This window comes from Pseudopodoces humilis, chromosome 20, assembly GCF_049639895.1.
Source record: "Pseudopodoces humilis isolate 2021_Gansu_Grassland_sample_001 chromosome 20, ASM4963989v1, whole genome shotgun sequence".
NCBI classification, from domain to species: domain Eukaryota; kingdom Metazoa; phylum Chordata; class Aves; order Passeriformes; family Paridae; genus Pseudopodoces; species Pseudopodoces humilis.
In genome coordinates this window covers 10479335-10506909 of record NC_142219.1, presented here as the reverse complement: position 1 = coordinate 10506909, position 27575 = coordinate 10479335, and the positions used below count along the sequence as shown (strand labels likewise).

The following is a 27575-nucleotide window of genomic DNA, read 5'->3' as shown; positions in this document are numbered from 1 at the left end:
TGGGGACAGTGGGAGGGAGGGCAGAGACCTGACACAGACTTAGCAGCCAGCACTGACTCCCCTACCTGCGGCAAGGGCTTGCTTCTGGATCCTGGTGCAGACACTGGCAAGTGCATCTGCCCAAGCCCTTCTCCCCCAGCCCGGCCACCACCTCTCACAGGGACAATCCAGGCTCCACATCATTTCAACGTGCATATTTATCACTTTCCCCCCTGCAAGACATATATTTTAATTTACTCTTGGTAAACATAACCACAGGAGATGCAAATAAGTGTTGGGGAAGCATAAATAACTCCACACAGATAGACACACACTGAGACAGCAAACACAGACACGGTTCACCAAGGGAAACCAAGAAGTGCAGAGCACGCCCTGAGGCTGCCACCAGTCCCAATGGCTTTGCTCTCATCCACCTAGCCAAGAGGATTTCTCCTGCTTTTGCTTTGCAGCAGCTGGTGGGAGAATAAAGCTGGGGAGGAGGAGTCTAAAGTTGCAAATATCCCATGAAAGCATCATGGCAAGTCCTGGCTCTGCAGTTTCCTGCAATCATCTTCAAGGAATGGTTCCAGTTGTAGGAAGTTGCAAGTCTTTCACAGTGTGAAAGGGTGGAGGGGCATGGGGACCACCATGAGGGAGGAGCAGCAGGTCATCTTGCAATGTCCTAATTGCAGCCAGCCGATAAACCTTCATGTAGGAACATCGGGGCTAGATGCTCCATCTAGGTCCTCTTCTGCCCTCTCTAAGGTGCTGATTCTTCTTTAGCTGAGAATAATCTTCAACGGGACATCATGCGAACAAACTCTGCAACCAACAACACAAGACAGCCCTGAACCAGAAGGCATCCATGGTCCCCAACCCAGCTCTCATTCACTGGAGACAGCAAGCAGCCAGCGTGAGACTGGGAGTTCCCAGGCTGCCAGCAAAGTCTGTGCACTCTGAGACTGGCCCTGAGAGCTCACACAACATGGGCTTTAATCCTTGCATTAGATACGGTGATAAGATCCCTCTAGCAGGTCAATTCATTGCCTTGGACTCCTTCCCAGCCACCTACAGTCTTGCTCTCACAAACAACTCTTTGTGCAACACTACAGCAGGCATTGTCTCCCTTCACTGTAACTTCAGGAAACCTTGATTTACAGTTTTGGGAACATGGTATGATTTCTTAGTAAACTTGCCACTTCACAGAGATACCAGTGTGGGAAAGCATGAGAGTTTTGCTAGATACTGGCATTCTTGTAAAGTTTACTTTAAGGGACTTCTTGTTTTTAAAGATACATGTTAACTGTAAGGATACTCTGGATTTATTTCCTAAATACCCTGCAGTTTGTGAAGTCAATTGCAATTGTTCAAATTGAGTGTAAATGCCATCAAATATAAATGTTTTCATTCTGCACTTGAATTGCAGAGGAACTAATGACTCTGCAAAGAGAAGGGCAATGGAAATTACTGCCTTGACTTCTCCTTTTCCATTGATGGAGGTGTCCTTTGACAACTAAAGTGGTAACTCACAGAGAAATTGACACTGGCATAGCATTTAATGTATTTTAGCTGTCTAACATAATTTTGCTGTGGGAAATAAGGAGAGCTACTGCCATGTAATCAGCCAGTGCATTAGAACAACTGCAGCTACCAGAAACTTTCTAGGAAGATACTGGTGGTATTCTAATACTTTCAAAGCCCTCAGAGGCTTCAGTAATCCTGAGGACTGAGATGCCTTGTCATGAAGGAGACCCAGGAATGCTGCTGAGCCAAAAAAATTATGTAAATTTGACTTTAATTTTATAGTCTCTGTACTTCACCCTTAGTGCAAAAGGACATCTGGATTTCTACCAGGGAAAAAAGCAGCCTGCCACTCTCTCACACCTTCCAGCTCTTATATCTTTTTAGCTGTCTGATATCAACTGCTTCCTTGCCAGAAACCATGGGCTCTATTAATATTGCTCCTGCCACAGCTAATGGCTAGGATAGTAGCCTAACCACTCTTATTTTTCAAAGTCCTTCTGGCATGAAAAGTGTGAGAAGAAATTAGTTATCTCTAGGATTTAACATGACACCTATAGATCAGATATCTTCATGAGCACAGCTGGCATGTGACCATCTTCTGGCATAAAGGCACAGAAACAAACTCTCTATAAGCCCATATAACAAAGGTAAGCCAGAGGAAATGAAAGGTGTAGAGCATTCTCCAAAGCAATCCAGCCATCTCACAGCTCTTTCAATAGATTTAAAGGAAGGAAAATGCCCCATAAAACAATGGCAGGCACAGCATGTGTGCATCAGGATCTGCTTCGGTATGACAGGTTCTATCTCTTACCATGCTAGAATTATGGAGACCAATCAAAACTGAGGTGCAGCAGGAGATGATACACATATGAACAATTCATCTGACTGAAAAAATGGAATTAGTTTTTCTCCATACTTCAGAACCCTGGGCCCTGAGCATGCAAATCTTCAGCTTCTGATCTGAAACTCTGACTCACACCAGAGCAGATGGACAGCGAGTGTTGATCCCTTCTCACCTTCAAAATCAACACGCCCATCTCCATTCAGATCCACGTCCCGGATGATCTCTTCAATATCCCGGTGACCCACCTGCTGCCCTAAAAGTTTCTTCATGGCTTCTCGCAGCTCACTGGTGCTGATCTCCCCATCACCATTGGTGTCAAACTGCAAGTACATGAAAAATACCAGCAGGGGAAAGAAAGTTACTTGAAACAAATCTTGCTCTGGGTTGGTTTTTGTACTGTCCTGCTCCTGAGCGCCCTATATTTTCTCCATTCCTTCCATGTCCCTCCTTTTCCTCCTTTGGGTGTCTTTTGGATCCAGTCTGTCTTTTCTCCTCAGAAAACCCTTGCAAATGCTGTGTCTGCACCAGCTTTTCTCTTCCTTGCCTCAAGAGTTCCCTTATCTTAGCAATGTTGTCTGCTCCTCCCTTATTCCATGCCTGACTGGGCTCTTTCTAGGTCTTCTACTGTGCTGCTCTCTCCTCCTCCTCTTCTCATCTCCAGTGGGTCTTCTCTCTACCCTGTCTTGTGTCGCTCACTTCTCTGAGGGCACACGGAAGGGATCACTCACCTCTCTGAAGGCATCACGGAGTTCTTTTACACCAATCATGTCTGCAGTCTCTGCTAGAAGTTTTGGTCCCATCAGCTCAACAAAATCTTCAAAATCCACATGGCCACCCACTTGGGACAAGATGAAAGATTGTGTGTAAGAACTCCATAAGTTAGCCAAGACCAGCACTTACTTTGCATTTCTGTGTGGCTCTCCAGGAAGCAAAGCACAGAAGGTGTGGGACAGTGGAAGGAAAAGGAGACACAGTTTTACCCTGTATTTTCTGGATTATGGGCTGGGCAGAATGAGCCCAAGCTATTCCATCCTAGGCTGCCATGGACTGTCACACACCTATTGCATCACACAGTACATATCAGAGGCGTGATCGTTCTAGTGCTTATAGCAACTCTCTGCTGCGCCTGTGCCAAAGGGCATGGCAAGGGCACAGCATGATGTCCCTGCAGAGCCTGGCAGTGCCCTGCAGCAGCGATGCAGTCCTGCTCCATTACAGCAGCTAACGTATGTCCAACTGTTTATTCATTGTATTAGTTATTTTACTTGTTAGTGCCCTGAGAGCTGTCAGCAACTCTCTCAAATTCCCAAGCACTCGTGTGCCAGGGTTATCAGCTGCTTTTGTGTGTGACTGGTTGCATATGGCACAGCTGTTTTCCTTCCCTTACCAAGTAATTTGTCCTTTTAACATAATCCTGTGTTAAATAACATGCACTAAATATACTTCTCCCCACTTGGCTGAGGGTGATACTCTACACTGCCACAGATGAGAGGTGCCAAAAACAATGGTGAAAGACAAGGGTCACAAACACAGTTACAGTGAATCAGATGCATTTTTCACATCTTTCCATGACTGCAGCGAGATGCTCCCATCTGATGCTGCCAGCACAGCTCACTCACAGCCCATCCCCAAGCCCACAGCAGATACACAAAAAACTACCACAGAGCAACAGCCCATCCATCACCCATCTGATCAAAGCATCCCCGTCTTCCCAGTCACTCTTCAGTCTGACACCATCTGACAACAGCTTCAATGTGACAACACAGAGCCTGTGCACCAGTGCCTGACTGCCCACATTAAGGGCAATTTTATACCTGACAACATAAGCATGAAGGACAGCCCTTCCACTCACTGTTCTCATATACACTACAGTCCACACAGTCCCTTTGATAAGCAAAAACAAAGGCATTGATTTCTAGGGACCACAGACAAACAGGAGAGATGGTAAGGAGTGAAAATAACCAAAGAAGAGGGGGAAAAAATCCAAAGGAAAAGAGGCAGCTGGAGACCAAGAGAGCCTGAGGCAATGATGCAGGGTGCAGCAGCAACAGGCAGGTACAGCTGGGTGTGCGTTACTCACAGTTCATGTTGATCTGCTGGGAGAGCTCTATTAGCTCCATCTCAGTAGGCATGTAGCCCATGGTCCGCATGCAGTTCCCCAGGTCCCTGCAGTTAATAAACCCATCCTTGTCTTTATCAAACTCCTTAAAGGCTTCTCTTAATTCTGCGGGAACGGAAGAACAGTATTGTCAGTGACAGCTTGAAATACCTTTTCCAAGAAAACTCCCCAGAATCAACAGTACTTTATGAAGCCAGACTCTCTAAGATACTCATTGTTTTCCCACCAGATCTCCCTACACGAGGCAGTGACTGGAGCAAAGTTAAGCTCTTCTGTCAGCAGTGCTGCTGACCATTCCTTACATGAAAGCTTGCTTGAACTATGAGTGTCACAAACACTTCATTGCTACACTGTGCTCCCTAAAGAAACTTCAAGTAGTAAGTTTTTCCAGCTGTTACCTCTGCACTCTATTATATATCCCTCACTGTAGGGATTAGCAGCTAAAACAGCTTCCTTGGAGCCATATGATAGCATCATGCTCCACAACACTTTCTGTGGGAGCTGGAGGGACAGCAGTTCCCTAACACAAATATCCCATTACATACTTATCCTCTTACCCTGAAGAATATGGAATGGATGCAAATTCTTTCGCAGTCAGGACTCTCAGTTTTACACATTATTTATTTTGCTGGGGTTTCCAGGAATTATTCCAGTAATCATCTCCCTTGATTTGCCCCAAATTATTTTAACCCATGGGGGCCAACATGAAAGGGACAGCCAATAGGTTTTCACTGGGCAGGGAAAAAGAAGACAGAGAAGGAGCAACAAATTTTACCTTCAATTTCTTCCGGACGCAGTTCTCTATCCTGCAAAAAGAGAACATATAATGTTAAAGATATTTGTTGGTCACAAACAGTTTCAAAATAGCTTGTTGGTACAAAGGGTTCTGGAACAAACCAGAAAGTGAGAGAAGAAACAAGAAGGTGATGACATGTTTAATACCATCTACCTAGGAAGGCTTCTCAGCTTTCCTTCCCAAAGAGAGGAGTGTTACTCTGCACACATTTCTCTGGAAGCCCCTCTCCCTCTCATCTGGTGAACAGGGGGATGACAGGGTGGACCCTGAACCAGGATAGACCTGGATCAACACAGCATTTGTGGCCTCCCCACTGATGGTACTACTGACACCCTCATGAAGCTGCTTCATCATTCCCCAGCACCAAGTTCTGGAGCAGAGACTGTCCCTGCAGCAGTTATGATCTCCTCTGGAGCTCTGATTGTATTTCTACTACCACTCCCGCTGACACGCACAGATCAAAGGAGCTGGAAGCAGTCCTTGTAACCAGCAGGTCTAGACCATCATTTGTTCAGATCACTGCTTGATCTCTGTCCTTCTGGCAGGACAGCAACAGCCATGAGGTCTCTCACAGACAATGTCTCAGTGGTATCTCCTACAATCTGTCCCCACAAAAAGGTAGGAACTTCCCCCCAGCCTCAACTCCACATACAAGCATTTTTAAACCAGTCATGAAGGCAAACACACAACATATACATCATCAAGGTCATCTACAAATGAAACAGGACAAGGATTCACCATGTTCAGGAAACACTGCAACTTCAAACATCCAATTTGAATTTCTTGGAAGAAGGGGGATGATATAAGAGTATAGGAAAGTTCCAACACTGCACCAGGAAGAAGAGATGAGCATGGAAATGCACTGCTTTCTGGTTTAAATGCCCTTTCTAATTCCTCTCATGGCTCCCAGGGAAATCCAAAACATCTGAGAATTTGGAAACACAGAAATGCAATCTCTTTTGTCGTCTCACTCTCGGCTTTTCCCCTCAACAGTGGGGAGTTTCTCCTTGCCTTCCAGGTGTCCTCCAGCCTCACCACATGCGCCTGGAGACGGTGCCTTTGATCAGTTTGAGAAGGATGATCCTTTGCTATTTAACCACAGGCTTCTCCGGAAACTCTAATGGCAGCTGCTCAGAGTGTATAGCAAACTAGGACACACACTGGTTTACGTCTGTGCAGAAGTGGGCTGTGCCAGAGAAATGACCAGCTTGCCACTTGTAACCTTCCCAGAGGCATCTCTGTGCTGGATGGAACTGACAGAGCGTGCTGGCTCTGCCATTTCATCCTTCACAGACCTGGTATTTTCAAACATGTCATCCCATTTGTTCTGCTTTCATCAACACCAAGTAATAAAACAATTCAAACTCCTTAGACCAGATGCGGGAGGCATAATTGCCCTCCTGCCTTAGATAAAATAACAGAAGAAAGCCACCCATGATCAGTTCCAGCACCTTGTGCACTTTATTCCAGAGACTGCAAACACTGATCCCTGGAGATAGTGGCTGGGTGCACGGCAGGTGCAGGGCTGTGAGCACCAGCACCGTGGTGCAAAGGGCGCTGTGACTCATCCGCAGCAGCTGCTGCCTTGTGAGAGTGGCCAGGGTAGGACCCGGGCCATCCTCCAGCACAGTCCTCACAAGACCATCCTCCTCCTCCTCTCTCAGTGAGGACCACATTGCAATTGACAATGGTGACACTTGTCAGAAGTGGGGGCTTCAGCACTGGCTCTAATTTTGCACACCAAAGAATTTGCGTTTGCCACAGACTGCAAATGCAGAAGGAGGGGAGTATTTATGTCCTCCAAAAATCTGACTCAAGTGGTAACTAACGTCATGAAGAGGTTTTCTGTTTTAAGTTTGAAAGATCCCCTAAAATGATTAAGGAGTAAAATTGCTTGGGATAAAATGGGCTGAATCACTCTAAAGCTTTTGGAGAACATATGGGAAGAGGAAAAAAACTGTTCCAAGAGTTTAGATCCTAGATATGAGCAGAAGGGACCCCCAGAGAGTCCATTATACTTAATGGTCTTACCCTCATTTATTTCTGCTCTATGCACAATAAATCCTGTTGGTCTAGAGAATCAGTAAAAGTAAAGCTGTGTATTAGATGCACTTATTCTACATCAGGGTACTTAAGAGACATCACTAATCCTATTTTGGAGACCTCTTAGGGTACAGTGAGCTTCCATGGCCTAAGCAGGATGGACACTTGTCCAGCTGTCCACTAAGGAGCTGGGCCTATCTCCTGTGACAGGTGGCTCTGTGCAGGTCAGCAAGTGTACTTGTGCAAGAGTGTGTTTCATGATTTAGTGACCTGGCACAGGGACTATGTGATCATATAGTGGCTGAAGGTTAAAAAAAGCCCTTTAATCAATAATGACACATAATTACTCTTTTTTTGAGTTGTTGATTGAAGCAGAGGTTTCGGAAATAAAGACCTACATGTCTCCTACAGCTGTAGACAACCATATCAACACACAAGTAAAGCAGAGGTTTCCTACAGAGGCAATAAACCTTGGTTCTGAGGCAACTGGGGTGATTCCACACAAGAACACAGAAGGCATTGGGTGAATATCAATGAACAGTGCACATATTCACCCATACATATCCATAAAAGGTGTATTAATCATATGTTACTGTTTGTCTTTAAATTCATGTTATTGTAGGAATAGAATGTTTAGGGCAAAAATATATTTTAGTTCTTGTAAAGACACAATATTGGGGTGCATACATACAAGCACATATTTTTACTGTTTGTATATAAATGCATACATTGGATGCATATGAACACCTAGTTACAATAGGTGTGACTGAATGAATAGATCTGGTTTTGCTATTTCTCTCTCCGTGTGGGAGAGTGATAGCATTTGGTAGCCTGGCACTATTTGCAAATATAAGGACAGCCTGATGTTCCTCAGTTTAACTGTCCGGGATTGCTGCAGTGTCAGGCTGGGTATGCCAGTGCACAAGAGACTGTGTTTGAGTATCTGTGAGGAGGCAACTGTCTGCTTATTTCTGCTGGTACTAGTGTGCTCACTGTGAACTGATAGGAACAGTATCAAATATGGACAGCTTGTTCCCAATACAGATGCCCTGATTTGCATTTAACTGGCTATTTAGGCATTAAATGCTAATCTGAGCCTGGGAATGAGAGGTGGGTGTCTTGCTGAAATAACAGCTTTGAGCACTGGACTCTTCCTGAGTCCATATGATTATGCAAGTCCTGAAGTCCTAAAACTTTCTCCTGAATTCATACGATTATGGCTACTTGAGTGTAGCCTTGGATCTATCTTCCATAGCTGCAACTTTAGAATCCTCCTTTTTTGGTGTTTAGGCACAAGGGTATCTGCACATCCTTCATGTTAGACATTTGCCTGTGTATTGGCACTTGGAGCTGGAGCCGGGATGCTCGAGATCCAGGGCTGGGAGTTACAGAGCTGCACGCAGACAGAGCACGGGGGCGACTCCGCATCCCCGACTTGTGTCCACGTGGCTTTGTGGGTGTCTCGCCCCGCTGGGTGTAACTTACGTACAGGCTGCCTGTTTTCTGCGAAGCCCTTCCTCAGGAAGATGCATGCTGGCCCCAGCAGGTTGTGCATGACGGCGCAGTTCTGGGCCAGCACCATGAGCGGACCCTGGTAATCGCCAGCCGACGACCCCTCTTCGCTCGTCTGGACAGCTTTATAGCTCGTCTTCTCGTCATGGCGGATCTTCCCAGCCAACCAGCAGCAAGCAAACAACACAACAGAGGATGTTACCTCCCCATCTCGTTCCTCTGAAGTTTTACTGAACCGCCTCGCAGAGACATAATTGCTACATTTCTTTCATCTGCTGCACACCGCGTCCCCCCCACCGGCCTATTAGGATTTGTACAGAAGCAGTAAGTCCAGGAGTTCACTTTCAAAAGCTGAAAGAATAACAACCAACCACGAGAATTTCACTTTGAAATTACATCAAACTCTCAGCACTGTTCACATCTACCCAGACACAGCCCAAAGTGCCACACTCCCACAATCAGCCCCAGAGTTACCACTGCCTTGAATGAGCTGCAAAGGACGAGCACATCCCAACTTAACAGTTCGTGTGCCAGCCCGTGCCCCGGGCAAACCTGCTGGGCCTTGGCCAGGGCATCCCCAGGAGACCAGGCAGAGCCTGCACAAAGCCACTGCACAGGCTCCACGTTACTTTTCAGCAACACAGCATCACACGCTGCTTTATCACGTTATCAGAAGACCACTTACAGCATCAGGTGGCCCTGCCAACTGCAGGCTCACGCTGCCTTGTGCAGCTACTAATTAGTTACATCCTCAGGGTCTGAGGCACTTACTGTCCTGGCCTGTTTTAATCACTGACGGTCCCAAAGTGGAGATCAGGCACGGGCACAACATTTTTTAGTGTTTGCATTTGCACATTTTCCTAAGTGCACACGTCCTGCTAAGCTAAGGCTCCAGAACAGAATCCAGCACTGGATTTTATAAGGAGGCACTGCTTTCCTTTTATAGAAATGCATTTCCCTGGCTCTGCAAAAAACCTCTTATCCTGATATTCCCATGCAGCTATAAAAAGCCAACACAACCCACAGGACCCTTGGTTTTACAGAATAAACATTAATCATACATCAGATTCCTCTTCAGGAATGATTCTACTTTTACAGCCAGTGTTCCCAGGGGTGATCAGAGAAGCTCTGTCACTTGTCATTGTCTCTATTAACCCTTTCCTTAAAGCCTGAGGTACATTTTCAGGCTAAGAGACCAGATACAAACACTCCCCATTCACACTTGTCTGAGACTATTGTATCTACTCATTGTGTCTGCCATGTGCTATGACATTGCATGCATGGTTTGTAATTTGCCTTTTTGTACACAGTCTTACACCAATCTGCTTATGTATAATGTCATATGGATATCAAGCATCAAAACAAAAATAAAAAGCAAGCCATGTAGAAAGAAAATGATGAAGCAGAAAAGCATTTTTGTTGCAGTCATGGATGAAAAAGGAATCTGTCTCTGATTAATTCTGACACATAGGACACTTGTCCTTAAAAAACTGAAAGATGAGCATCCATCCAGGAATGGCATATTACTAGCTCAGCTAAATGTCAAGACATCTGTATTGAGCTACACAGCTTTGTGACATCAATGCAATGTATTTTCAAAATTATCAGCTTTCTTTCCTGGCACATTTTTCAGTTTAATATACCAAATAATATGAATCACTTAAGTACCCCACATCAGTTCTGTGTTTAATTCCAACGAAGCCATGTGAAGGAAGCAAAGCCCCACAGCCCCAAATGTTTGTTTGCTGATACTTCCAGTCAATAGTTTATCACCAAGCTATACAGCAGTACCTCATAGTAGTCATCCCATTATTTTTCTGTCTCGCTAGAGGTTGCCAGTTTGACAAAACAGTTGCCAAGAGCCACTGAGGACTGTGACCAGACAAACTGCTGCAGTGCCAGAACACCAAGGTGAACAGCTCAGCAAGGCTCCCTGCCCTGCCACTGCAGGCAGGATTTATGGCATTTAATGCTCCCTCTGCCAGCAGTCTCACAAGTTCTGCAAATATCCACTCAAGTTCCCTTCACCATGTTCCTTCTACATCCCAGAAAAGAGGGCAAGGGAGCTGTGATATTGGGGCAAAGAAACATCAGCCACCCATTACAGGGGAAACAGCAGTGTGCTTTGTGACAAAGAAAATGTAAGGATAGGACTGGGGAGATCAGGCTTTCCCAGTCTCTTCCCCAGGCAAAGGACCACTGACCTTCCTGGCCAAGTCTGGCCCATGGCTGTGTCAGACCAGCAGATGATGGAGTAGGAATTGACCTGGTTGACCTAGAGATGGCCAAAGTAGTGGAGAGGTGTGGTAAAGTGAGGGACCTGGATGCCAAGGCTTTTAATTTCTGCACAGCAGAAGCACACCAGGATTCACTTAATTTTCCTTCCTGAGTGTCAGAGGGACTTTGCAGAACAGCAAGCCAAGAGGGGCCTCAATCCCAACTGCAGTATTTCTTGGAGGGAAAAGCAGCCAGGCCGGCTTCCATGATCACTGTGGGGGACACTGTGACAATAGGAAACTGAAGCTTCCAGCAACAGACATGGAGTCAAAGCCTGAACAAGCAAGGTACCGTGGTGTCATCCAGACCCCGACCAAGCCAGCTGATGCCTGGGAGTGAATCCCAAACTTTGGGTTGAAATCATGTATTCAGGAGTTCAGACTGTCACCCAAGAGCAGCTTCCACACACGTCTGCAGTCCCTCCTCTTTAACATTTCAGCAAAATGAGTTTGCTTAAAGTAAAATCTGAGAAAAATTACTGGGATCATATAACAGCCAAGTGAAGTTAGGCAATGTTAAGACTGATCTGCAAAGTCTCCACTATAATCATGTGTGTTGTGATCAAAAGAATGGCAGAGTACCAGAACCTGTCAGGATGAGTGCCTTATTTCATAGCTCACTAGAGTGATGTCTGAGAAATTCTCTAATTCAGCTTTGCAACTTTTTCTCTTCAGCCTTGACACCCCAGGTCTTATAACTAGGCTCAAAGTGACTTATTCAAAGCAGCTTTTAGGAAAGAAAGCATACATTACCTCAAAGACTGACAACACAAAATTTACAGGTTCTTGAATCTATTTTGATTCAAGCAGCCTGGCTACATGTCAGACTTTAATTGCAGTCGCCTTGCACAGCTGCAGCCAACTCTTTTATTCCAAGTTGGAGGCGACCTACAAGCAACCAAGTCAGTTTTTCATGTGTGCACCATTTGGGTGAAGCTCAGCTACTTCTACATCTCCCTGCAGGTCATCCTGACCTAGGGACTGGTCTCAGCAATGCCTAACTGCTTGGTGATGAATTCCCCCACCAAGTATCCCAGCCCCCCCACAGCAGCACTGTGCCATTACTGGCTTTGTTTACAGCAGCCAAGATAACAAGCAAATTGTGTTTCTATACAGAAGAGACCAACATGCAGCCAAAAGAAACATTCTAGGATGGAGGTCCTCTCCCAGACAGCTCCCCCCCAGAGAAGCTTTCCCAAGTGGCAAGGTCTCTTGGATTGAACATCTTGATGGCAGAGGCATTTTACTGTCATCAAGGTCTCCACAGAGGCAGCATCTCATTGCAATACTTTAGATGATCAGCATAACTTTATCATTTATGGAAAATGAACTGCATGGGTTTTTGCTGAGCTATTAGATTTGCAGCAATGCCAAGTGAGAACTGTGTGGCTGACAGGTACACAGTGCTGTAAGAACTTCCTCAGTCAAATAAGAAATGTTTCTGGGGCATGTCATTCCCATTTCAAGTCAGTCCATAACAGCAGAATCATTCCAGAATCTAATTTGTGCCAGGACCACTGCAAAACTTCAGCACAGAGTAGACTGTGGGCTGAAGCCTAACAGATACATGTGGCAGCTCACAGATAAAGTCCAGCTGGGCCCAAGCATGTAGACACATGGGACATGCTGATGTGCAACATGATGCACAAACACACAGCCAGGGCCTGGGGTATCCACTCACAAACAGATGCATGGACAAGCAGAAGAGAGGGAAAAACCTGCTTCTGTACCTAAACATATACCAACAAAACTGTGTGCAAGGATGGACAGCCATAAAAACACGTGCATGTCTACACACAGATTTCTGTGAGGACATGCACCAGCAGGTGAGCACACACAGCACCATACAAGCAAGGGGGTGTGTGTGATACACAGGAATTCCTCCCTTCTGCGCTCACAGCAAACCTGCTCAGGCACTCGGGATGCCTCTGGAGAGACGTGAAGAGCTAAGGACACACACGTGCCTCAGATGGGCCCATAGGCGTGCATACTCTTACACAGCAATGGCAACACATACAGACATGTGGCCCTTCACCTGTACATGCATATATGTCCCTACACCCATGACACACGTGGTTACTCAAGCACGTAACTCTCAACCGAAGCACAAGCTCACACATACACCCGCACATCAAGATGCCCTGACAGGAGTGTGCCAGCACACTGTGCACATTGACAAGCACATGCTTGCATGTACCCAGAGGAGAGCTGTACACACACTGTGAGCAGGACACGAGCCTACACACACATTTATTTATACATATTATGACTCTCTGCATGCTGGGCTCTACTGGCTGCACTTGCATGAGCAGCTCTTACAGAAAAAGTCTGGTGAAGAAGCTGAACCCTTCATACTCATGTCTGTGTTTCTCCCACCTCCCATTCTCATCTGCCCACAATGTCACCCATCCCAAGCAGCAGGGCTGAAAATGCACAGTGCACTTTGATTCAGGGAACATACCTTTTTAGAGAGGTTTCTCAGAGGAGACTTCACACAGTTGCCCATAATATGTTGAGGCTGCCTTTCCGGTGGACTTGGTTATAAAGGAACTGAAGCAATTGATCCCATTAAAGGTATTCCTTGGGAGCAAAGCAAGAAAGGCAGCACCAGGCAAATCCAAACAGCTACTGGCTGCTGGGGCTTTCCCTCCTCAGGGAGCTTTTTCTCTCTCTGCCTCTCTCTCTCCGTATTTTAGTTTATGTTCACTTTCTTGAAGAGATGAAGCAGGAAGGAGAGGGAGGGGAGAGAAACAGACAGAAAGAGAGGGAGAGAGAGGGAGAGAGAGAGAGTGAGTGAGAAGGGGGGAGAGAGGGAGGCGGATGTATAATCTACATCAGATTAATGTTCAAATCCCTCCCACCCCCCTCAATCTGCAGGCAAGATTGTTTCACTCATAGGAGAGGGCTGTTTCAGGGAGAATTAAAACAGAGAGGCAATGCAAGAAGTGATTTCAGTGATGAGTTACGTGAATCTAGCTAGTTTGGGTCCACACAGCCTCTGAACACTGCATCCCTACCCACCCCCCTTCTAACTTGGCTTTTCAATCACCACAGCACTAGGCTGGCCAGAAGGCAATCCACTTAGGGGCTTGGAGCAGACCACAGCTCGTTTCAGAGCAGAAATGGAGCATTCATCTGGGTGGGACCTGTTTCATCCTATAAATACCAGCAGACCCAGAAGTGTCTGACTTTTTTCCTGTCATGGTGGAAGCAAGCTTGGAGACAACAGTCCTGGGACCCTACAACCATCTCAGCCCCAGAACAGTAATATTTAACCACAAGGGAGAGACCTTGAGCCAGACTTGAAGTAAGTTTTCCAGCTTTCTGCAAGTAAAAATCAATTGGCAGTTTAACCCTCACAAGTCTGCCCAAGATGGGCTCACATCTGAATTGTAAATCTAAACAGCCCCAGGTTAGATAATGTGAATCAAAGAACTCTGATGTCAGATCCATCCATTCGTTTGCAAGAGCCCAAGTTTTGGAATAAATAAGAGGCACCTGAACCTAGAACTGGCTCTAAACTTTGGACTTTATGCCTGTAGCATAGAATAATCTCTGAAAGAAAAGGGATGAGTCCCCAATACATTTTCTCCTGATCTCAGGCTGAGCATAAGAATATTCAGTCTGAAAAGATATTTAAATTGCTTAAAAGCCACATTATCACACTCAGACACAGGATCTGAGCAGGACAATGAATGCACCTTTAGCTGTGAAGAGACAACAGCTGCAGCTCCACAGTGATAGGAAGTATGCAGAGCTACCTCCTTCAAATACCTTGGAGACCAGGATGACACTGATCTTACACCCTGTTATGCAGAAGGCTGGTTGGACACTCAGGTGTTGAGCTGAAAGATTTCACATCTTTGTTTGCAAGTGTGGTTCCAAACAAAAGCTTCTACAAAGACCCACTCCATAGGCTGAGTACTTGCACCACATGCTTTTTGTGAAGGAGCCAATGACTCACTCTCCTGGCAGCTCTAGGGCTATAGGACAGAGAAGGATGAACTGTCAATGTCACAACAAAGCAGTGATTTTTCCTTCCACCCTGATGGTGCTGTGGCAAATTAAGTATGATTCTAAGGTGACTCAACAGTTGCTTTAGAGCTTAGAGGCTTCTGAGGCCACCTAAGGAGATGAGTTTAGGAGTCCAGCTATGACAAAAGTCCACAGCTTCTCCAGTTACAGTCACAGACAGAAGTGCATGGCCATAGGGAATGGTGTTTCTTGCTCTTCCTTGTACTAATGGCTTCCCAAGAGCAAAGGCAGTGGGACAGCCTCCTCTCAGATTCCCTCAATGCCTTCTTCATTGACTGATGTGAGCAGGAGCTGCACAAAGGTCCACAGGCCTTCCAAAACAAGAAGCTGCAGTAGGAGATGCTGGAAGACACTCCTTGTCTGCCCCTTGTACCCAGGGCTGACTGAGAGGGGGACAGGGGGGAAGATCTCCATAGCAGAGTTCACCCATGCTAGGCTGGGAAACAAAACTCTTCCTGAGCTGGGCTTGTCTCCTGCTGTCACAGGAGATGCTGAGGAAAAATACAGTCACTCCCTGGGGACTGTGCCAGCCCTGGGCCTTGCAATGGGGGACTTTGCAGGAGGATGCTGAAACTCTCAGCTGCTCTCAGGCTTCCATCTTTAGCCCTGTTTTTCTTTCCCCTCTTAAAGCAGCTAATGAGAGGCTGATCTACCCTCTGACAAAGTGCCAGTCATTAATAATGTCCTCTGTCAGCTGGAGCCATTCCCCAGGCTCCTTGTTTATTGACGAAGTGCTTGTCTCCCTTGAGCAGAAGCTGCCACACAGCGAGTGAGGTGCCTGGGCTCCTTCCCAAGACAAACGACTTCAATTCCAGAGCAGAGAGGAGAGAGAATTGCCTTTCTGCTGTTAATGAATCTCTCCCTGACAGGAAGCACAGAGGCCAGGAATGCCCTGCAACTGAGAAGTGCCATCTCCCACATTGTCCCAGAGAGAAGGAGGGAAAAGAAAGGGAGTCAGATATCTCCTGCCAGAAAAATCCACCACAGTTCCCAGACTACTGCAGGACAGCTTTGGAATACAGCTGTGGAGTGTGTCTCAAGCTCTCAGCAAGATGGTCACCGCTTGTACCAGAGCATTCAGAGCCAGCCACCCGTGGTACATCGCTGTGTTTGCCTACTCTACAGCTTTTCTTCCCTGCAGTTACAGGCAGTTGTAAGAAACAGGCAGGGCAGAGTGAGAGGGCTGAGACACGCTGCCAGGCTTGGCAGGGAGTTTGCAATCCAGGAAGGGAAGAGAGAATGGGAGCCCACGTGCACCTGGTTTGTAGTCACAATCCTTCAACTCTGTAAGAACTCTAGTGGAGCTGTAAGAGGCCCAAGAGGTGCGACCATAAACAATTTTTTTATCTCCTTCTTTACCCTGACTCTCTTAAGAGCAACTGGGCAGGACACCACAATCTAGGAGACAGCCCCTGCTGAGCTCTGAGGAGAAAAATCTCTCTACAGTGGGATCTTGTTCCCATCACCACCACAGGTAGCTTAGACATAGGCAGGAAAGTGGAGTTGTCAGAAAGGTCATTAGAAGATTAGGTTAGAAGGAACATATTTTCTCCCTTCCTCCAACTGAGGCTGCTGTAGGAGAACAGGATGCTGAGAATAAGTGTGTCAGAAACATTTCTGTGTAGGTGCTGATCTGTGGGTATGCCTATATCTGGGGTAGTCAGTATGCATGTGGGAGGGCTGCACATGCATGTATACTGGTTTTCCCACACTGTTCTTTGTGGCAATCACACTGTTCTTTTAAGGTCTGTGTCTCTGTTGTAAACTTTCTAAAAATCTGTAAGAACTTTGTGAAATGCAAGTCTTGCTGCTGTTCATGTATCCCTCCCTTTCTCCTCAGGTCCAAGGTGGAGAGCAGAGACCTCAGGAAATGCAGCTTGGCACAGAGCAAGGTCTCAGCTCACAGGGAGGAAGCACTTGGCACACTGACTGACCTGAGCACAGGGGAGGGAGAAGGCTGGCTGACTTGGAACAAGGAATGATTTAGGTGGTTTAGTATGTCTGGATACTTCAAAAAGCAGCAGTGCTATGCTTTGGGCTGGCACCTTTGGCAGAAATTCTCATTTCATAGGAAAATGTCTGAACTCCTCATAGCTAATCACTTGGCAGCTGGCAGAAGCTTTATCCAGTGGCAGCAAATATCCAACAGACACAACAGAAAGAACAAAATCAATCCAAAACATGTGATTGCTTATCAAACAGTAGCTTTGCATGGCAAAAATTTTCAGGGGAAGTATGGATTTGTATGGGGACTATTCAGATGCTAGGCCTGTTTCAGTGCACAGTCCTTCAAGAGCTGGAACATTACATCATTGTTCTCAACATAAATACTATTACAGGGCAATGTCAGTAGGTAGTGGGTATTGTATAGTAAAGCAGGGAAAACTCTTTCCTAGTATCTTTTCACTTAAGTCCGTAGCTCTACCAAGAGCCCATTAAAAGCTTCAAACATTTAGTATATTAAAATACATCCCCTTACTTAATTTATCCTAGCAGGGCAAGAATTTTTGGTGTACTGTTTCCTATCTCAGAGTAGAGAGTGCACATATGGATTAGCAGCTTTCAAATCTGCTTCCAATAACCCTTTATCTGGTGGCTATAGATCTATTCTTTACAAGAAACATAGTTTTACAGAAACTGTCTTGTTTACTGAATGACCTCAGATGAGGTAAGCATTGGGTTTAGGTAACATTTCCTGTTGCCAGTTCTGTCAAGGACCTCATTTTGAAGCTCCCAACCACTGGAACATGCACTGGCACTCTGAACTTCTGCAACTGATTTCCCTTTCTTCTTCTGCATCAGCTCCCGAGTGCTTTTGCTGCACATTGGGTTGTGTCTTCTAACCTCAAATGAACCTTGGATGGTTCCATATGCCAGTCAGACAAGTACATGTCCGTCTCAAGGGGACACACCAGCAGGTATTGGTGGATGCAGTCCAGATTCTCATCTAGAGAGAGGAATTCTGCGGAGAGTTTGGGAACTTTCTTTGCTGTCAGCTGTTCCAGGAGGAAAGTGTTGCTGACTCATGCTGTGCATAATATTCTCCTCCATTAGAGCAATTGGATCATAATCAATCACAAACAACAGAATGTTTATTAAAAAGACCAAGGATATTTTCTATTCCTCTCAAGGTAACAAAGCCTGGACTGCCTGTCAACTTCTGTTTAGAACAGCTCTGTCTGTAAATAGCTGGCTTCCTTTTGCATTAGATGAAAATAGATGGGAACGTGCCTTCTGACACCTTCCCTGCAGATCTGATCCAAGTATTTTGCATTAGCCCAACTTCCAAGTTCCTACGCAGGAGATGCGTTGGCCAGAGCACAATGTACTGTGGATATTTGCTGCTGCTGATGCTAAAGATCATCAATGGGCTACAAAAAGACAAGTACAAACTTGACAGCTCAGCAGCTGCTGTGACAATTTGTCATGTATAAGGAGCACAGAGGTTGTTTAAAATAAACCTTATGTGGTTCCTTCTCTTTGCTTCAGAATATAGGAATTTTGTGCCACTCTGTCCAACTGTGACTATTGCAAAACCAGCTAATTCTGCCTGGCTCCCTCACCTCTTTGGAAATAAGAGGGACAGGGCATCACTGTTTAGTTGGTACACTGAGGTGCTACTGAAAATGTGGCTGATCATCAGATGAACAGAGGCCTGGAAACCAATATAACCAAATACTCCGAACCATCCCTGCAGCATTACATGAGATTTGCCACACTAAAACTGTCATCTGACTCACTTCTAATTTGAGTAAGGATCTGACAGCACCTTTAAAAGGGCCAAACTGTGTATCCCAGGTCTTTGGCTATATCTCAACACAGCTGGTCCCAAAGTATCTAAACCCTTTGTCTCTTATTTCAGCAGCACCATCGGGGTTGCTGGTGGTTTTCTACTTCCTGCCTTCAGTTGTTGTGACATGATCCTTCACCATATTACACCGTTGCCTGTTTCCTTCCAAGAGCAGAGAATGTATTTTGTCTGAGTGTGATGAAATAATGCTGTGTATTCCTTCTTTCAAAGATGGTTGCAAGATTCAAAGTACTCTAGGGGAGGAATGGGTGGAAGAAATAGTAGAATATTGCTAATGTCTTCATTCATGAATAGCATTGAGTTCATGGTCTTATGCTGGTGCAGAAAGCTACTAAAAATCTAAATATGACTATAGCTAGGACAGTTCTTTATTTTTAAGTGGAGTGGGGCATTCAATTGAAATTTGAGGATTACTCAGGTTCATGGGCACTGCTGCTGCTCTCTAAGGTCACAGGAATGTCAGAGAATTATTGAAAGGGAGCCCAAAGTTAGCTAGGCATCTTTTACTGAATGCACACCATATAGCTGCTTGTTATTGGAAATCAATACCACTCATGGACTCATCAGGGAAAAACAGTTACTGAAGCTGGAATGCTACAAAGAATCACAGCTAATTCAGCTGACAACCTGCAACCCAGCCACTACATCTAAAGCTAAACTTCCCTGACATTGTGTTGAAACCCAGGATTGTATGAAACAAAAATCAAGGTGGTAAAGCTTAACAAAATAGACAGTGGACTTATATAAATTATGATTAATTTATCACTGGTTTTTTTTCCTCTCCAAAGATAAGCTGAATCTAACCAGAAGGTTTGTGTATTTCAGTGCATTAGATCATACTGCTGTATATTTCATGAAGAGAATATTTAATGAATGTTCTTTGAGCTTGGTTTTATTTTGATGTCTTTCTATAGCCTTTTAAAACAGATTTGTTTAAAAAGTAAATCACTGGCAAAGATTAATGTTTGCTGGCAGACCCACTGCAGGCAGGAGGTTTATCCATTGCCCCTTAGTGATTCTGTACGTCTGGCTCACATCCCTCAAGCTCTTTACAAGCAATAAATGTGATGAACTTTTCTCCAAGCTGAGCAAGGGGGGAACTGAGTGGGTATGCTCGAGTGGAACAATGTTTCTCTGAGTCTGTTACATATAAAAACATGAGACATACCTTGGGAGGTGTGGCAGGTGTCAGCAGGCAGGTGTGCACACAGACGCCGAGCGATGCTTTAAGCACAGGAATGCATAAGCGTGTACAGAGGTGGTTGTGTAGCCACACAGAAGATTTAGCAGAGGCTGCACGAGCAGGCTGTGTGTACATAGACAAGACACGTACATGAAGGTTTTTTATGTCAATCTACATGCATGGACATGGGCTGTGGCAACTCATGCAGGGATGGAAGCACAGAAACTGTACGGACCCCACGCAGGTATCCGGACCCCTGTGAACACGCAGTTGGGAGCGGCTGTCCCCAGGTCTGACACACTCACCGGGCGGCCCAGGACAGGGCATGCCCCGGGAGCCCAGAGCGCGGCGGGTCCGTGTTAAGGCGGCTCCGCCGGGCGGGGAAGGGCCCCGGGCCGAGGCGGCCGGGCCGCGCGGGGGCGCGCCGGGGCCGCCGGAGCCCCGCTGTCCCGGAGCCCCGCTGTCCCGGAGCCCCGCTGTCCCGGAGCCCCGCGGCAGATTGAGTTCTTAGGGACCCTTTTGGGGCCAGTATAAGCCTCCAGAGGTGCCATAAAACACGGAGGAAAAGTCGGTGCAGGATACAGCATTTCTCCGGTTTTTTTCTGCCTCCTGTGCACCCACACCCCGTACTCCAAGCGAGCCAAGACCGTGCCACGGGACCAACATCACTTCGGCGATCACTCATGTTAAATTAGAAGTCTGCTCATCCCAAATTACTGTGCCGATTTAACAGTGTTAACGAGCAGTTTAGTTAGAGACTGTCTCAGTTTATCACGAGCCCCGACATGCCACTGCTTCACCTTCCTTACACGCACGACACAGCACATGAGCACCTGGAAACCCAGACCTTTCACCTTCACCTCACCACCCCCACAGCGTGACACATCAAAGTTTCTATTGCTGTCATCACTGCTCCAGAGCAGCCCAACGCGGTGCTGCCTCCCTCGCTAATACACAGGGCCAGCTGAAAACTTCCATTACTGAGCCAGGAGCCAGTACCCTGGCAGGACTGGCCAGGGCTTCCTAGTTCTCCACGTCTGGATCTCCAAGAATGATCCTGATGCAGTGACTGCTCTTAGGCAAAACGCCCATTAGAATCAGCTGAAGCCAAAGGCATTGGAAGGAACAAAGTCATCTGGCAGACGAGAAGACCAGAAAGGTGACAGGCTGGACAAGACACCTTTGCCCTACACGCTCTCGGCTGGTCAGAGGAGAATGTTCTTAACACATGCTTTACACACAGGCAGCCTCCTGCCCCAAAATGGGGCCACTTCTGTCATCCCAGTTTGCTGTAAGGTCCATTAAAACCTCTTAAGAACTAAAGCTCAAGAATAAAGGGGGATGAAGCAGGACAAGAAAAGGAAAATTTCACAGGAAATGCAGAAAGATTCCTTCCCTATTCTAATGGTAATGTGGACACTGACATTAAATCAGGAATGGGAGATGGTGCAGGAGAGTCTTTAAACTCCCTGTACAAATAGAAATACAAAAGCTCCTTTGGCCGCAGTGCTAACAGCAGAACCCTGTAAATATTTCATGATTCTCTAAGGCAATTGTTTGACCCCTTTGATCCCCATGATATCACAGGCAATTGACAGAAAACTGTTGGGGAATCACTTCACTGAAAAATTTAACAGTCAGGTAGGGTGTGAAAGCTAAACGGCTCTGAAAACGTTCAGGTCTCACATGGCAGGATCACTTACAAATTAATATTGCATAGCAAATGTCCAGAAACAGCTCTTCCTGAAGGTGCCAGCTAGGCCAGCGCTGAGGCATAGGAGGAATGAAGCAATGAGAATGGTGGCAGTCTGTGCCGCAGTCCCCATACAGAGCTGTGGTGAGCCAGGTGCCAAGCGGCTGCTGCACCGTAGGCACTGCAGCCACATCACCGCTGCCCCAGGAATGCCACAAAACTTGCACTGCGGTCCTGCTGCCGCCGCACTGCTGTCCCGGTCTCTGTGCTGCTGTTGCCACTGTTGTCACATTTTTAAACTGTGTCTTGCTGCCAGGCTGCCACCTCACCTCCACCCCAGCTGCTGAGGGGTCACCACTCCTGTTGGTGAACTGTGATCTGTAGCCACGCTAGAGACGCTGCAGGACCCTCATGCTCCTCTGCTCTGCAGAGGTAATAAGCATGTTCCGTTATGCTTCACAGCACACTTTTGTCACTTGGCGAGTCAAACACTTTCCTATCAGGTCAAAATCATATGAAACATCCTCCTCACGTTCCCTTTTCTTGCCACTTTCCCACTTGCTGCATTATCATACACACATCCCTTGCCAACTACACTCGTGAGTCACAGCACTGCTCTCGTACTGCACTGAGCTTCTGCCACTGCAGGGCCGCTTTAAAACACTGCTGTCCCACTGTCCCGCACAAAACTAGCCCATACTCACACTGCACTGTCACCAGGTAAGTCTGTGGCGTTGTCCTCTTGCTAACTCACAGCCGTGCTCCCAAAACTGTGGCATGGTGGTAATACTTCACTTGCTGCCTTCTGCTACAGTGGGATGGTGCTGTCAGATCAGCGCAGCCCTTTGCAAATACCACACCAGAAGTGATCACTGCTGTGCAGAATGGCTCTTGTCTGGAATATTGTATTACTACATCAGCATACTGCTAAACTCTTCTGTCAGGCTACAACACTCCACAATTATCACACCCGTGCACTGCCAAACTCCTTCCACATGGCACCAGTATCACATCTCTGCTCTGCCCAGGATTGCGTTACCACACCACTGCATTGTCAGTGCCGTGTTCTCCAGGCGCTCGGAGCTGCACGCGCTGCATCCCAACCCAGCATAAAGCCCACATCAGAGTGCTCTTCTGCAACTGCCGCGCCAAGCCAGTGTGCAAACATGTCATTAGGCTAAGATGACATCGTGGCTTATACTTCATGCATCATTACACTACCCTACTTTTGTTAATTCATGTACCACTCAATTACAAAATGGTAAAATATCCTAAAAGAGTATTACTGCTTAATGGGATTAGAACATCACTGTACCAATATAGCATAAGCCTAATTAATAAAATATCACTGCATCCTGTATCCTGGCAGTATCTTAGCATTCTCCTGGAGTACACACCCACAGTGCACTATATTGCTGTGCTGGTTATATAAACACGGCACTTCTTCCTTCACTCTGTCTTTTTTTCTGCACAGCTACAAATCTGTCTCCCTCAGACACAACCCTCTAGTCCTGAACTGCTCCTTTTTGCTGTTACTGCAATAATGACATTCTCCATGGAGTCATCCCTGCAATCTTTTCTGTGTATCTGATTGTACCACAGAAGTGTCTGCATCTGCGACCACATCACTGCACCACCATGGAACAGGGTGATGATGTTCCACATCTGTAGAGCTGGAACAAGATATACTGGTGCTGCTGGACCACAGTGCTCTGCTGCTGAGATATGCATCATTGTGCTCCTCTCCTATGTACTACAAAATTACTGTTTTAACTGTTTCACAGTGGGCTCTGTGGGCTAGAAAGAAGTTCTCATATTCAATGAATTATCTGCTGAGCTGTTGCCGTCTTCTAATCACAATGTGGAGCAGATTGGTGTTACAGCACCTGCAGCCTCAGACTGCAACCCTGGACATATCTGCACCTATGACCCTGCCACAGTCCAGGCTGCAGCCTGGGCTCTTGCAGGTGTAAGTCCTTGCCTGTCTCAAACCCTCACACACCTTTTTACATAATGCTGGTCATTTATTTCTTCATTCACAGAAACAAAATTTGTATCATTTTGTACCATGACAGAATTTCCAAACATCTTACCCCTGGGGCTTTATTCAACCCAGGATTTTAATATGACTACCAAAAAAAAAAAAAAAAAAAAAAAGAAAAAGACAAGGTTCATGTATCTCTTTCTGTAACCAGCTCTTTGTGTATCCTAAATTATAAAAAATTAAAAAATTAAAGTTCCCCATCTTGCCCCTGTACAGGGGGATCTACTACAGCCAAGTCCTAAAATCTCCACTAAATTTTCATTCTGTCATAGTTACTTCAAAGAAAGCAAGCAAGAGATGAATACAGAGAGAAAATTGAATAAATAACACTACATTCCAAAAGAAAGATGCTAGTGTGTGTGTGTGTAAGCACTGGTACAATGTACTCAGTGAAAAAGTGAAAATTAGAATTGTATCTCCCTCATTTCAATAAAGGGCATTTTTCAACACCACAGATACATTTTGCTACATTTACAGCTTTCAGAAGTGTCTTTAGACACTAGAATGCGGGCAGCAGAGCAGGTAAAAGATGCTGTTCAGGTAAGGACTGAGTTCAAAATCAGAGGGGTTTCTGTGAGTGGGAGACCTGGCATGGATTTATCTATATTTCTGACACTTTGGGGACATACAGCTCCATAGACTTAAAATCTCTTCTTGGATACATCTTCACTCAAAACTGCAGCATAAGTCAGAGCCAAGACAACGCATTTCAAAGCCTGGTGCTGGAATATTGCTTTTTTGTAACCTGGTTGAGCATCAATCTGCTGACCAGGTTCTTCCTTACTGTTACAATGAAATTTTAATCTAGGCTTTGGGTGCACCATTGGCTCAGGGAGGGTAATACTCATTTTGAGTTAAACACAGCCATAACATTCCTAAACAGCAGACTGTCAGTAAGGATGGAAAAGTGTTGTGCTTTGGAGAGAACAGATGTGCTTTGATTTTTATCTGGAGAAGTCAAGATAAAAAGAAATAGACAACACCCCCGTATTAAAATATGGATGTATCACCTCCTTCCACCCAATTACAAATTTTTTTCTAATTCTCTCCATAATTTCAGTCTGAATGGGCTCCCTGCAAAGCCTCCCAAACACACATTAAAAAGAAAAGGGAAAAAAAAAAAAAAAAGGAAAGACAAGAAAGAAAAGACTCAATGATAACAAACTCCAGAAATTATAACTCTGGTTTAATCAATCATTTCCAGGGCTGGATGGAACTTAGCCACACAAGCTACTGGCTTATACCTATAATTGTGCTTCTGGAAGATTGCAGTTACATTAATCTTCCCAGAGATTACATTTTCTAGTAACATCCCTAGATGTCTCTAAAAGAAAATTTCAAGCTAGTCTCCCTCTGCCTTTTCATTTTTAGAGGGTAACCCTGTTGGGTAATTTCACTATCAAAAGCAGCTAAAAGCGACAGCTTTGTACCAAAAGAGCTTGCAAACACCAAAAGCATCTGTTCCATTCTAACACAGTGACTGGGAAGGCTTCAGAATTGGGTCAGGATTTTTTTTTTTTTGTCGTCCTCCCCACTACCTTCTCCTGACAGCTTCTGCCATCAGAAATTATTCATATGCTGATTGTACAGAAATGTACCATAAGGAGATGTAAACAAATACAGCAAAGCAAGGCGGGGAGCCAGAGAGATGGAATCTAATAAGTAAATAGCTTTTAAAAATCCGCTTCTCTGACTCTCACCCTCAGCAGGCAGAGCCACAACTTCCCCCGGCGACAGGGAAAGCACAGGCACTTCCCCCGTCAGCACCACCGAGAGCGCCCTCCGCAGCGCCCGGCGGGGCCGGCGGGCGCCGGGGGTTCTGACCCGCGCCCCGTCCCCGGCGCAGAGCCCTCCTCGGGGCCGACCCCGCAGCGCCCCGGCCGTGCCGCAGAGCCGGGAGAAGTTCGGCAGGGGCGGCCAGGAAGCAATGCATTTACAGCTGCGGGCTGCGCCCGGGGCTCCGGAGCAAGGAGCCGAAGGTCCGTGAGCCGCAGGAGGAGGGGGCGCGGAGGGAAAGCGGGTGGGAAGAGAGGGGAGGTGGGGGGGGGGTGGCGAAGGGCGCTTTGCCCCTTACCTGGCCAAAGACCGAGCTGAGCATGGGGTGCAGCTGCTGGATGAGGGGATCCGCTTCCACTGACCGGTCGCTGCCGCTGGACTTGGTGGAGCACTTGCTGCTGGATTTGGACAGAGGTGAAGCGCCTTCCGAGATCTTCAGGGACTCTCTGCTGGACCTCTGCCTGTGACTGAAGAAAAAGTCCTCCTCTGCCTCCTCCCCATCCCTGTCTGAGAGCTGATGCTGGTCCTGGGGGTGACCGTGGCTGGCGTGCGGCGGGAGGTGTTGATGCTGCCTGGATGTCCGCACCGGTTCCTTGCCGCTGCCTTTCCTTGGACCTCCTTCCGCCGGCTCGGGCTGGCTCTCCCCCCGTCCATGTGACAGCTTCCCCGCGCCCCTCGCTCCATCCTCCCAGGCGCCCGGGTGGCAGAGCGGCCTGCGGGCACTGGGCTCCCGGGGGAGCTGCTCCTGGCTCAGCTCCCTCCCCATTTGCCCGCCTTGTCCTTTGCCGTCCCGGACGCGGCTGCCGCGGGGCTGGGGTTGGCCGCCCGTCGCCCGCCGACTCCCCGCCGCCTTCAGCAGCGAAGTGCGGGACTCGCTCTTCGCCATGGAGGAGCCGCTCATCGCGGGGCCGCTAGAGCCGCATCCCCGGCCGGGCGGAGCGCTGCCGCTGCGGGCAGGGCTGCGGCGCGCTGCTCACGGCATGTCCTGCGGAGACCCGCTTAAATCCCGCACCGCGGCCCATGTGACAGCGCAGACAAAGGCCGCGGCAGGGGCGCTCCGGCGGGGGCTGGCGGGCACCGTCTCCCCCTCCGGGGCTCTCCCCCCCCGCGCCGCCGCCTTTCCAGGTGAGCCGGGGCCTCCCCCCGCCGGGGGCCGGCTCGGGCCGGGGCGCGCAGCAGGCGAAGCGGCGCCGCCGGGGGGTGCGGGCGGCGGCGGGCGGCGCTCCCGCAGCGCGGCGGGCGGGCAGGGCCCGGCAGCCCCGGGCACGGCGGTGGGGGGGAGCCGCGGAACCATCGCCCCCGGCGCTGCGGACGGCGAGGTTGGCGGCGTCCCGGGGGCGACGGTGGGGGAGGCCCGACTTCCTAAGCTCCAGAGGCTCCCAGAGCTGAGTGTCTCCCAGAGCAGAGCCGGGAAGGCGAGCACGCCTGCCCCGCGGGGTGACCCACCTGCCCACACGTGTGCCCCTCGGACAGTTCCTCCTCGCCGCAACCAGGGCCCAGCATGGTGTGGGGGTCGTGCCCCACCTGAGTGCTCCGCCTGTGTGCTCAGCCTACCGACACGGGGCCGTGGTGGACACTGCCCCACAGGTCAGCACCTATAGGTCTGATCACTGTAACACAGAGGATTCAAAGTCTTGATCCAGATTTCACAAAGTTCAGGAGAGGAGGCTGGGCTGTTGTGTCCCTGACATAGCTCACAGGAGAAGTTTTGATGCAGCCTTTGAAATGGACATAAAAGCTTTGCTAGGGGACATCATGCAAGGATATAAAAATGAAGGAGTTTGTACCTAAAAAGCCGATTACTTAACATCTTTGCAATCAAATACAGGTAATAATTAAGTGGCGACAGGTGGTTCAATAATGATATTCTGTTTAAAAACAGAAAGAGATAATGGCATCAAATCAGACATATGTTTCTTATGGGGAAAGGTCCCAGTTGC

General features: G+C 47.3%; 1 protein-coding gene across 7 annotated transcripts; it reads right to left on the bottom strand.

Moving 5' to 3' along the window:
* Positions 1-179: 179 nt before the first annotated feature.
* Positions 180-26723, bottom strand: CABP1 (calcium binding protein 1). 7 transcript variants are annotated; one of them, XM_088064983.1, is made up of 9 exons: positions 25934-26074; positions 20108-20245; positions 13555-13803; positions 8795-8971; positions 5242-5272; positions 4428-4571; positions 3076-3185; positions 2520-2667; positions 180-801 (listed from the first exon to the last, which is right to left on the bottom strand). In XM_088064983.1, exons 3-9 carry the CDS (start codon positions 13597-13599, stop codon positions 776-778), a joined length of 681 nt encoding a protein of 226 aa, XP_087921109.1. In that variant the 5' UTR covers positions 13600-13803; positions 20108-20245; positions 25934-26074; the 3' UTR covers positions 180-775. The 7 variants fall into 7 exon arrangements, with proteins under 7 accessions (XP_087921109.1, XP_005524494.1, XP_087921111.1 ...); XM_005524437.3 differs by lacking the exon at positions 25934-26074 and adding an exon at positions 22520-22795; XM_088064985.1 differs by lacking the exon at positions 20108-20245 and having other exon boundaries at positions 25934-26063.
* Between the last annotated feature and the right edge of the window lie 852 nt (positions 26724-27575).